The following is a 12,913-nucleotide window of genomic DNA, read 5'->3' on the forward strand; positions in this document are numbered from 1 at the left end:
CCAGTTTTCAGTGTCACGTGATTCTTTAGAAATCATAATATCTTGATTTGATTTCAGTAATGCTTTACAATAAGGTCCCATTATTTAACATTAGTTAATGCATTAAGTAAGGAATAATTGACGACGGGCCGTTGAATTATTAGAAAATAATGCACATAAAAATGAAAATTACTCACCCTCATGATGTTCCACACCCATAAGACCTTCGTTCATCTTCAGAACACAAATTAAAATCCGATGGCTCAGTGAGGCCTGCATTGAGAGCAAGTTAACTTAGACTTTCAATGTTATTAGTCGACGAGAATACTTTTTGTGCACCAAAAAAACCTAAATAACGACTTATCTAGTGATGGGCGATTTCAAAACACTGCTTCATGAAGCTTCAAAGCTTTACGAATCTTTTGTTTCGAATCAGTGGTTCGGAGCACTGCCAAAGTCATCTGAACCACTAAAATTTCGACACACTTATGATGTAACGAAGCCTCATTTACTGACACGTGACTTTGGCAGTTTGAGGTTGTTTGATACATGCTCCGAACCGCTGATTTGAAACAAAAGATTCATAAAGCTTCAAAGCTTCATGAAGCAGTGGTCTGAAATCACCCTATTGTTGAATAAAGTGGTGATTTAGTTTTTTTGGTGCACAAAAAGTATTCTCGTCGCTTCATAACATTAAGGTCGAACCACTGTAGTCACATGAACTATTTTAAATATATCTTTAGTACCTTTCTTGGCATTTGAACGTCTAAATTAACTTGCTCTCAATGCAGGCCTCACGACTCACGAGCCATCGGATTTTATCAAAAATATCTTAATTTGTGTTCCGAAGATGAGCGAAGGTCTGGAACGACAAGAGGGTGAGTAAATAATTTTCATTTTTGGGTGAACTAAAAAGACATGGAAATAATTTGTCGTTTTTATCCTATTGTTTACTATATTTATTTGCTTGGTCAGTGTCGTTGTGGGTTTTGATTCTATTGCTCTTGTAGACTTTTTAAATAACTGAAAAATCATTTGTGCTGAAAACAATTGTGCTGCTTAATATTTTTGTGAAAAAATGTGTTACGTTTCTTTTCAGGCTTCTTTGATGAATAGAAAGTTTTAAAAAGTTTTAAATAGAAATCTTTTGTAACATTGTAAATGCCTTTACTGTCAATTTTAATGTGTCCTTGCTAAATAAAATTATTATTTTCTTTCTTTTTTTTTTTAAAGAGATTTTGAACAAATTAATATTCATTCACAATAAGGCTGGCCATGTTGTTTATTTTTGCACTGCCAACAAAAATACTCCATAGCAAACACAGAAAAGCACTGATTCAAACAAATTAGTGGACTGGAACTAATTGCTGTATAATAATATGGCGAAAAGCTCATGACAACTTCACAGTGAGTGTACAAACATTTCTGCTGTATCTGACCTATATATTTCTGTTAATCCCATTTTAACAGACTATATCCCTCCAAGGTCCATCAACACTTCAGCACTTCTTCACAGCAGAAAACAGATGTGGCTTCTGCTAAAGTGTGAGATCCAACAACTTTATGCTGTTAGTCTAAGTTTGCAGTGGGGTTTTCACTCCATACGTAGAGGCTAAAATAGCCTTGTGACTTTCCCTTTCTGCTGGTCAGAATCACACAGAGACTCTAGTATACATGGGGTTGTCTGCATCGTCAGCAAGGCCGTGACCTTTGACCTCAGCCCAGAGGAGGTAGGCATATATATGATGTTTCTTGTACATTTTTTGTCTTCTCCCCAATTGTCAAATTCTAGCTACGAAGTGACCCCAAAATGAATAAATAAGCACATGCGTACATTGCTTTAGCATAGGCATGAGGCATTCAGTCCAGTGATGCATTATGGGAGCTTTTCACACAAAACCAGAGATAAGCAGCTTGCTCTCCACTCCATATACACCCTGCACTGCTATTGCTTAGTGTATTCTGCATGCTTTCAGGTTTAAGTAAGTGTGTGTTTCTTCCTGTCATGCCCAGCTGTCTGTGTTCATCCACGTTTGCAAAGCTAGAGATGAACCATGCGCTCCATGCGGCCTTTGAAACTCACCACTCCTGCTTCAAGGAGAAAGCCAAACCCTCCCCGATGCTCTTCAACTTCCCCCTGCACTCCATCCAAAAGCCAGACATGGATATGTGCCAGGCCAGGCAAACCGCTCTATCCTCCAGGCATCACACCCCATTATCCCCCCAGGAACCACATCAGCACTGAGATGGGACCTGTTTTTCTGTAGCACCTTCTGAGCTTAAAGCACTTCCTGAGCTCTTGGCGACGACTCCCAGTGAACAGAGAGGAAAAAGGTCACGCTAACTGCTTTAACCTAAGGTAGAGGCCAATGCCAGTGACAACTGATGACTCACGCCACAAAGCCCCGAGAAAGAGAGCACTGCAAGTTTGAGGATATCGTAGGCAGTTACTTTTATTGGGAACGATTAATACGCCGGCTAGCGGCATTTGGAAGCATTCCCAACTCTGATCTCCCACAATCCCGTGGCTCATGTTTCAGATTAAGCCTCGCAGCGACACCACAGCCTACACATCATCCAACCCCTTCCTTCTTGCCTCCACGCATGATCTTGCCGTCTGACCTCACTCCTGCTTGAGCGTTCCAGGCGAGCACGGCACTCAAATTATCCCTCAGATTCTAATACAGCATAATCATTTGCCTGTCATTTTCATTTCATGCTCTTTACTTCTTCTGGGACTATTTTTGGGCGGAAAGCTGTAGGAAATTCAGATGTTCAAAAGCTTGCTGATTAGCCCTGTGATTAAAATGGATCGCTGGCTGAGCCTTCGCCAGAATCTAAAGCAGAGACTTCTACAATCATTAAGAGCACTTTGTAACAGTTCACATTGCAGAGCCTAACTCCATCTGTTCTGCCCATTCGGATGACATTTAGTGTACAAATGCAATTCGGTGTAAAATAAACTCATACTCAAAGAAATATTTGATGCAATAAATATCCAAACTGTAATTCTATCTAAAACCCATTCTGTCTGAAAGCATTATTTTGCTGCTACATTAAAAAAATTATATTTTGACTCGCTCGGCCTGGGAATGAGAGCGGTATTTTGACCTCTCCCAGATTAAAGACGAGAGAGCTGTCACCCTGTGCTGGGTCCACATTTCCCACGATTCCTTACAGGGGGTGCGCTGGATGGCGAGCCCTGAAGGCATGTTCTTTTTTGACAGCATAGTTAGGAGGTGCTGATGAAAGTGGAGAGGCTACGTTGCCCCTGTACCCTCTCAAATTAGCACAGGAGCCCTGTTGCCTGTCACACAGGGGCCCCTTCTCACAGATTCAGTTGCAGTGTGAGCTTTTATGTCTGTGTTGCTGCCACCGATGCAGGTTTTGTGGTGTTGAGGTTGTGGATGTATATTTGTTTTTTTCCAGGGTTGAGTTTGTGGATCCATGCTGGCAAAATGAGTCGCAATGAACATTGTTATTGTTATTCTCACATTCTATACTAAAAAAAACCCTCAAAATGGTGTATGATTAGTTGGAATCAAACAAAAAATGACTGAACTACAGCTGTTTGAAGTCGATAGAGTCAGCAAAGTCAGTTTTGAGAAAAATTGAGTTAAAATGTTCTGAAGGTTCCGAAACAAAATCACCTAGCAACCCATTAAAATCCCTGATAATACCACCGAATTTGGCACAAACCAAGTCAAAACCCATATCTATAGGAAAAATATACATATTCAACTTTTTTTTCCATGATCCCACAATTGTTTGATTAACATTAATGAAACAGACAGCCAATTTATTAAGACCTACTGTACCAAACGGATCTAACATAATGTTAAACATCAGATGTTTTTCCCCAACAGTTAACCAAACGTTCACTTAAGACATAACAGATAATGTTTGAGTGAATACTCGCCAAGATAGCTTTTTTTGAAATACTGTAATTCTGTGTATGTGTATATCAGAATCGCGCGCTGTCTGAGGCGTCTTTATGCACGCGCTTCAGGATCTCCAGTCGGCGCAAGTAAGATCGTTTTGTTTATATCAGCATGAGTTTGAAAATCACATTTCATTGGTTCAGATTCATGCCATCGAGAATTCGCTATAAATATTCACAAAGTTGGAATGCTGCGCTTTACAACAATACCAAACTTGTGCTGAGGGGAAGCACCAGTCATCCAGAAGCGAGCAGAGAAAAGCAGCATTTTTCATGGATAAAGTAAAGGCGCTCCTATGAGAAAACTTTTAGATGTTTAATTGCTATTTGGAGCATTGGGATCTCTAGACGAGGGCTTAATTAACTATTTTTTGTGAAAACCTCAATTTCGAACAAAATTTACATTTTTCACTTGTTTTGCCTGTAGCTTGAAATTAGCCTGTGCGCATTCCGACTCATTTCGCAAGCACAGGTTACATATATATGTATATGTGTGTGTGTGTGTGTGTGTGTGTGTGTGTGTGTGACACACAAGGAACAAAAACTCTCTCTGCCTGTTTAATATAGCTCCTACACTTTATACATATTTCTGACCCACTTTGTTTTTAAGGCCAGAAATAAAAGCTGGATACCCTCCACCTGCATATCATCAAGCAATTAGGCAAGTTTGTCCATCTTTCACTCTAATGTTACATTCGACAGGCAGCAATAGGATAATCAAGACGTGTCAGATGACAGCGCGACCCCACAGGCAGACAGTCATTCTCTTTCCTCCCTCTATACCTCATAAATTTTATTCAGCATTGATTTCCACACCAATCTATTAACCTGACAGCTCCTCTCCCTCCCCCTTTGATTTAACTTAAGTGACTTCAGACTTTTTTTGTCAGACTTTTATCTCATTTCCTCCCTGCTCTGGTCTGTCGGTGGATATTCGTAATCACTTAATCCATAACAACACCTTTTTTTTTAACCACCGGATCTCTCATGCACACTTGCCAAAACACACACACAGGCCTCTCTGTCTGGTTGCCTGCTCACTGACCTGTGAGAAGTTCAGTCCATTCAAGGGATGACACTGTTCCTCCACCCTCTCCACAGCACCTGTCTGCTTCCCGAGACGCTCGGCCTCCTGCGCCAAGAACAAATCGAGCACCGGAGTTCCCCTCGACCGCACATCTGCTTCCGTCAGAGAGTTCACCATCAGCATCACCCATACGGGCCTCTTGCGTTCCCAGTTCCCTGCGATGGCGTTGAAGAGGTAGTCAGCATAAAGTCCCCGGCCACGCTGATCTGCCGTCATCCAGAAGGGCATCATGTGTTTGACGTAGTCCAGGTGGCGCTTGAGGCGGCGGTAGAGGTCGCGTGGTAGTAACGTCTGGAGGTTTTCTCCGTTGGGAAGAAGCTGGCAGCTTGTGAGCTTTGAGATGGTTAGAGGATCTGTCAGATCCAGTTCAAAGAAAACATTGGCGCTGGTCTGGAAGGCCCGTTTCGAGTTCTCGGGGATGTAGTCCCAGACTCGAGTGTAGGGGACGTGGATTGTCCCAAACAGATAGGACGGAGGGTAAGGAGCAGGCCGTTTCACGGTCCACAGGAAGGAGTTCATGTCTTTCTGCTTGATAAAGAGAAAAGGAAGAAGAGGAGATTTAAAACACTGGGCTGAAATAAATACAGTCAAGGTTATTTCTTTTAACTCTTTATATTTAGAAAAGTATCATTTAAAAAAAAATCATAATCCATGTTTTTAACTGCATAAATCAAAGTAAACCACACTGATGAAGTATAATAATCTCAGCTGGCTTCCACAATGTCATACATTCACATGCTTTAACTTTTTCCTTATTCACAAACTGAGGGGGAAAAAAGCACCGTATAGTAGCTGTATCACAGAGGAGTCGGTTCATGCCAGTGCACTGATAGAGCTGGCGTATTAAATCTGTGGTGGAAATGTTTAACTGGGGTTCTTAGTTTACAGTGTGCCTCTCCTCGTAAAAAGGGCCTTTACACTCCACAGAGCTGCAAAACTCTGCTGTTCTGCACCCTCTGAAACTCTAAAGTATTTACTAGTTGCTGAGGCTGTCAATAGCTTTGCCCTTGTAAAATGTAACCTTCAATGAACAACTCACTCTTAAACGGTCAACCTTTAAATTTAATGAATTGTTCATCCACCTCAGATCAGGAAAGAGTAGTTCAGAGTTTATTAACCACTAGTCAGAGCTGATGGTAATGAGAGCAGAAAGAACTGCAAGTGATGTTTGACTATATTTTTTGAGGGTTACCTTACGCTTGCACATGACACTCTTTTAAGTACATTAAGAAATGCAGTTCATACTGAAATGACTTAGATACTCCTCTTCTATTATTTCTGAATTAGTCATTTTAATAATTTTATGAGGGAGTTACATGCAGAAAGCCGTTTTGCTGTCATGTGACTAAAAACACAAGAAAGAAAGGACCCCTTAAGACCCTCATGACTGTCATTACCTTTTTTGACCTTTTTATGGATGGATAGTAAATGTATGTAACTCTCCATGCTGAAAAATTATACATGATATATAATGATTTTTTTTTAATAACGATTAAGCTATGTATACATAAAGTATTTTAGTACTGTTTACTTGATGGTTACACAATGTGACATTTTAGTTTCATTAAATCAAAATATTTTTAAAAAATATATATGTTAGATGTTATATATAAATATAAATGTTTTTCAAAAAATGTATGAAACCAACATGAATATGAATACATTTCTAAGAACTTGGCACATTTTAATACTACACTGTAAAAAAGAATTGTTGGCTTTACTTAAAAAAGTAAGTTACCTGGTTGCCTTAAAATTTTGAGTTCATTGAAATTAAAAAATTGAGTTAATACAATGAAGGCGACTGATTTAATCAACAGAAACTCAAAATACTATGTTATCTGAACCTCATTAAGTTGATTTGACAAAAGAAAAAATGTGATAACAAATCATGAAAAAAATTTTTACAGTGTAGCTTTTAAAATTATTTCTCCTTTTAATTGCACATCATTATTGTCATTGTTGCTAATGTGTCTGTTATTTATATTCCTTTATTACTTTTTTTTCTATGTCTTCTAAGTAAATGGCCACGTGCGATGCTCATGTCTTCATATTAGCCTTTATGGACACCTGTGAAAATGACTCAAACACTGACCAGCTTTACTGGAGAGAAGGTTATATACTAAAGTAATATATTCTGTATTAGCAGGTCACATTCGCAGACCCTCTGCTCTGTTTTATGGAGTAATTTCTTAACCAAAAACAGGCCTCGCCGTACTCGCGCATTATGAATTACATAAAGAATGCACAGGTCATGTCCTGGACAATGAGGCCATTAATGATATAAATCTCCAGGAAAATCTAAACATTAATTGTCAAAACAAATAGAAAGGTAAACTGGCAAAACTTTAGCGTGCATAATGCATTCATATTCGGATTATATTTAACAAAGCCTGTTGCATTTTTGCCTAAATATAGGCTACACAAACACTATTGAATGTTGAAATAGTCATTATGTTTAAAGTAATATAATGCATCTTTTCTTATGATTTCCACCTCGACCGATGATGAATTCTCTCCTCAACACAATGTATGGCTCAGATGAAAGCGAGACTTTAATTGCGTTAAACAGCCTCGCGCACTTGCCAAATTATAATGAAGTAAATATGCTCGATAACTACTTTAACAGTTCTCGTCTCAATGAAACTTGATCAGTTTATGGGGGTCAGTGATTTTTTTCCCATATAAATGCATTTGAAGTCTATTCACCCGTGGACTTCCCCCTTTTTCCTTTGACACATAAACTGGCATTGCACTGGCAGGAGTTTAACAGTATTTCACTTGGCACAACAATTCATTTTTCAGGCCCAGATTCCTACCAGTATATGACAAGAAATGACACGCGGTTGGCTGGACGCCACTAAAATAATTGTTTTAAAACAATATATTCTCCTATGGCTCAATTATTAACTGGAACCAATACATCTAATAATAATTATATTAAAATAATTGCTTCTATTGCGATTATAATGTCACTAGCGATTAATTTGATAACTATTTTATTTTTTTTAATATTATGTAGGCTATATTTGGTGTTGTTTATAATAATATGAAGAGGAACAATATCGTGCAGAAATAATTAAGAAACGAAGTAAATAATAAGAAACGAAGACCTCACTAAAACTCACAGCTAGTTAATGTTTTATGTTAAAATAATTTTGCAAAATGGACTTATTTTAGTGATCATATGCAATGTGAGAAAAAGGATAAATTTATCTATTTTTAATTCATTCAATTTCCTTTAATCAAAACTAAAAAAAAAAAAAAAAAAAAAAAGAACTTTTATTAAACATAGGCCTACATCCATTCTAATAATTTTGATTTTGTCTTGACAATCTGAAAAATGTCACTTGTTGATAATAAAAACACCTCTTTAAAATAGTCCACATCATCAGCGGAGAAGATCAAACAGCGAATCAATCTGTTTATAATATAATGCAAGATAGATCTTGTTAACATGCCATTTAGAATCCCAAAGGTGCGTGCACTGCGCGCGAAGCAACTGCAGAAAGTGCGTATGAGATAAACTCACCGATACGGGCTTGTCACATTGCCGCGTGCTCTCGTGCGTGTCCCGGGGTGAGCCCACTTGAAAGAAAGCGCATAAAGTTACCAACCATCGTAGTCCCGAGTGACAGTTCATTTCGAGATGAGAGGGCACAAGACACCTCGCTCGCTTTCCCTCAGCTCCGTTACCTCTGTTGTTTACAAGTTTTTCCTGGTTTCACAGCACAAATGAAGTGTTTTCCGCCGGTTATGATAATTGGCTCACATTTGCCGTCTCGAAAGGGAAGCATTCTGCCCCTCCGCCATTCTACTGCCCCAGACTTTCAAAGAGATTCGCGTTGTCTCCTGTCTCTCTCTCTCTTTCGCTCTCTCTCTCTCTCCAGCTGCCCAGCTGTGCAGAGCACAAACTCTGCGCTGCGTCCCTCAAGTTTCCAGTTTAACTGCGTCGAGAGCGTGAAACGCCTTGAATGTTTCCCCCTCTGCGTGTTTTACAAGAGGAGGGGAGAGCAGGTTCTTTTGGAGGACGAGTGTGTAGCATTACGAAGGTCATGGAATGGAACATAACCTTTAGCCTAGGCCGATATATTGAAAATATTACATTTTTCATTAGATTGATGAAGACTTTTCATTAGGACGTGGACTTTACTGTATTAAAAAAATCCTGTTCATTTTGAGGACAGCTCTTGTCGACAGAAATTCACCTGACGGCGTTTCAGTCATTACGGAAGACGTTTTATGCTGTATATTTTACATTTCATATACAGAATCATGTGTCTACTAGCCTACTACAGTATAATGTTAATATTCCAGACTTACTATAAAAACCACCAGAATTTTATAGACGATAGGTGATGAACAATTAGGCCATAAAATAAAATTACCGTGTTACACAAAACGCCATCCAGGGTAACACACATGACAGTAAAAACATTAACTAAACAAACAAAGTGTTACACTCTAATGTGCATAACTTCTTTTTTTAAGTAGTCCTAATTTAAAAATGTAAGTAGGCCTATAGATGTAATGCTGGGACTTCTGGAAATGCCTTTACTGTGTTTCACTGTAAATTATAACTTGTATTTTTACTAAAAATACATTTTTATCATTACATATGTGCATGTATTATATTGTTAAATATAGATTTGCACTGTAAAATATGCTTTCTACTTTCTTAATCACATTTTTAAATATTTTACCACAAAACTTATCCATTAATCTAGCCTATCAGTTATAACTTTTACATTTTCTGTTAAAACTGTATATTTAGTTCTTAAGATAACTTTTGTCCTTTTGATTCTTTTCCATGATATACAGCACAAACTGACACGTTCTTCATGAAGGTCACTGTGATTTTGCCAAGTAAGACATGTTCCTGGATCATATACTTTGTTGATCCTGGAACAACATTCCTGTCCGAAAATGTAGTCCTAACCCTATCCCTATCTCTAAACTTAACCCTACCCATAACATCTCTTAAATTAGAGGGAAATGATATGAATAACACTGATATAGAAGCACCTAACCCTGCTTAAGTCTAAACTTGACATAAACTGTAAACTTGTCCCTCAAATCTTATTGGTTGATTGGAATAGGATCAACAAATATGTTGATCCAGGAACATGTTGCACTTGGTGAAATCATGTTCACCCTCTAGGTCTACAGAATACATGCAATCCGGGTCTTTTAACACTTAAATGTTTAGTTTCTGACATATTGTACCGTTTACCCTCAATTCATCATTGTCACCATCTATTTGACAGTAATGCGTTGTGGCCACTGACTTAATCATTTTTGCATTGATGTGTACTGGATCACATGCCTAGCTATGATTAATGGATCCAAACATTGTAGGAAATAATGCCTGCAAAAAAAATATATTTTAAGTTTGTTTTTCATTCCAGGTCTTAAGGATGTGTCATTCCGGCCAGTACCACTGGTGGATGAATGGCTGTGCTGAAAGCCAGTTGTCGTGTTTCCGCAGTGCCAGCTCTGGTGCCGTGACCCATGTTATTGTCCGAGTGGATGGCTGAGTGACAGTGTCAAGTAGTGGGCAATTAATCATACGGATCCTTCAAAACGAGCGCTACATAGAGCTCCGCTGGTGACAGCAGAAAGGGTCGACACAAGAGCCCCTTTGTGTTTCCATCAGGTCTCATTCTCCAGACTCTCCACAGGTCCTGTATGTGGCTCCGACTCCAGCGTACTTGCTCTTACCTACTGTATATTTTCTGTCGGCTCAATGATTACACCACACTGATTACAACCTTATATTTGTTTATGTGAGTGTGAGCCTGCTCAACCAGGCCTTGATGATGTGCAGCATCAGTATGTTTTAAAGCAGCACGTTTCAATCACAAGTGTTGATGAACGATTAAATTATATATCTGGTTACAGTAATGTAATGAACAGCTCTAGCTAAAATGTTCCTCGCAGTTTAGGCTACCCCACGTGCTCCAGTTACAGTAAGAGCTTCAGTGAGAATCAGTTTTCAGTTTGAATGATAGATAATCCCTTTTAATTGTGTTTTTCTACGGCTCATTACCCGTATGTGCCGTTTAGCGGGTTTATTTGACTGTTACTCGAATGGTGAATGTCAATTTGAGCCCACATCTGCCTTCTCTCATTGTGTGTTCTGTTATGGAGGGTTTTTACCTTCGAACGTGTCTTCTATATCACCTGTGGCCACCTGCAGCATTTACCTGTTGAAACGACGCCTTGGAAGAGTTCGGGGTCTGAGGGTGATTTTCACATTCTTGGCTGGTGAGTGCGCGAATATTCCTGGGTCTGCTCCAGAATTTGAAGCACATATATTGTGCATGCGGATAGTGGAAATAAAACAGTTAAAAGTTAATGTTCTGGTTGGTTCTTTAATGGATGCCTTGGGAATCATAAGCCTAAGAGCGTGTATGTTTTTTATGGTCACAGCGCTGTCATTCATTCACCTCATCGTCAGACTGAACCCTTCAACTGGACATTCAACCACAAACAGGCTGACAGACCAGTCTGCGCTCTCATATTCCGTCAATATGCATTTTATGATGGAGTGGGTAATGTCTTTCACCTCAAGGTTCCTCCTGTCGCGTGTTTTCGTGTTTCTGAGGCCGAGAACTGACGCTTTGACATTTCACAGCTCTCCCCTGAATGAGCTCATGAATCATGATTAAGTCGAGACCAAATGTCTTCATTTATATTTGAAGGTATTTTTTGTTTTGTTTTTTCGTTGAGCTTGTGCTAATTTTTATGTCTTTTTGGTGCATTAGCCTTCCTGCTGTGTCCATTCTAATACCGTGAATGTTTAACTTGTTGATCTTTAAAACAGTGCCCTCTATTGCCCACTCATGGTATTGCGAGAGTTTGTAAGAACAAACTTTAGAGAAACGGCCATTGTGCTACTCTAAGTAACTTAAGACAAAGTCAAACAAAAGGGAAAGTTCCCAGTGAGAGGGTTTAGGGTTATGAAGAAATTAAAATAAAAACAACCTAGCCCAGACTGCTGCTCATCCTGACAGATAGACAGTGTCTGTTCTGTAGCCGAACATGATGCAATACTGCAGTCAGTGGTAACCTGGCTTCAACTAAAATTTTAAACTGTCGCCCAAACCCAAAACAACACAGCCTGTCAATATTGAGGTATTGTTGTGGTTTCCGGCTTTCTGGATTTCCTAGGACAGTAGGGGGCAAAGCGGTCCTCACAGAAGGGGGTTGCAAGTGTCGTTTAGGGGTCACTAGAAGAAACACGAGGCTCTGAGTTAAGTGAACTAGTAATAAGCCTGTGGAGAAAAAAAAGGTTTAAGATTTCACAATTTTCATGCCAAAACATGAAGAACTTGTGTAGTTTTGACAGCAAAGTGTAGCATACTACAAAAACAATAAAGGAGAATGACTCTGTTTATGACTGTTTGAACTATGTGCTTTCCTGGCGTGTGCTCACACGCAGACAAAGACTGTCAGGCTATCTCATGAATCAGTATGAGAGAGATGGAGAGAAAGAGTGAAAGTGAGAGGGGGGAAGTGGAGAGATTCAGATGACGATAAGATGGGAAGGCGACAGACGGATGCTTGTTCGTTTTTTGTGAGACTATGATGGAATTTCTTACAGATCGAATTTGAAAGGGTTGCTGCTTCCAGGGAATATCGGAAACCGTGGATGGAATTGTTTAGCTTTGTTTGTTTGATGTTGGAATAGGCTTAACAGACTTGTTAGTGTATGTATAGGAGAGAGAGTGGAAAAAGAGCGTTTCTGTGCACATTTCTGTGTTCATAACCTCAGAAGACACTGAACAATCACATCAAAGAGCTTGCAAACAAAGGCTTCCCATAATGCAACAGTCTTTTCTTTTTAGATCAGAGATTATGTGTGTAATTGCACGATGATCTGTGGGGGACCCCTGCTACGGCTTCAT

The 12,913-nt window shown here is 39.2% G+C and overlaps 1 protein-coding gene across 4 annotated transcripts in view; it reads right to left on the reverse strand.

Moving 5' to 3' along the window:
* Nucleotides 1-11,818, reverse strand: part of trabd2b (TraB domain containing 2B) — a 70,451-nt gene extending 58,633 nt beyond the window's left edge. The window contains exons 1-2 of one of the 4 annotated variants that reach the window (XM_048210341.1): nucleotides 11,210-11,818; nucleotides 4,965-5,534 (exon numbers count right to left, since the gene is read on the reverse strand). In XM_048210341.1, the coding sequence (XP_048066298.1) occupies nucleotides 4,965-5,534; nucleotides 11,210-11,317 (678 nt within the window). In that variant the 5' untranslated portion in view covers nucleotides 11,318-11,818. Of the gene's footprint in view, nucleotides 1-4,964; nucleotides 5,535-8,535; nucleotides 9,025-11,162 lie in introns of those variants that run through there. The other 3 variants (XM_048210342.1, XM_048210340.1, XM_048210339.1) reach the window with 3 other exon arrangements.
* Between the last annotated feature and the right edge of the window lie 1,095 nt (nucleotides 11,819-12,913).

Source organism: Megalobrama amblycephala, linkage group LG12 (genome assembly GCF_018812025.1).
Source record: "Megalobrama amblycephala isolate DHTTF-2021 linkage group LG12, ASM1881202v1, whole genome shotgun sequence".
In the NCBI taxonomy this organism is placed as follows: Eukaryota; Metazoa; Chordata; class Actinopteri; order Cypriniformes; family Xenocyprididae; genus Megalobrama; species Megalobrama amblycephala.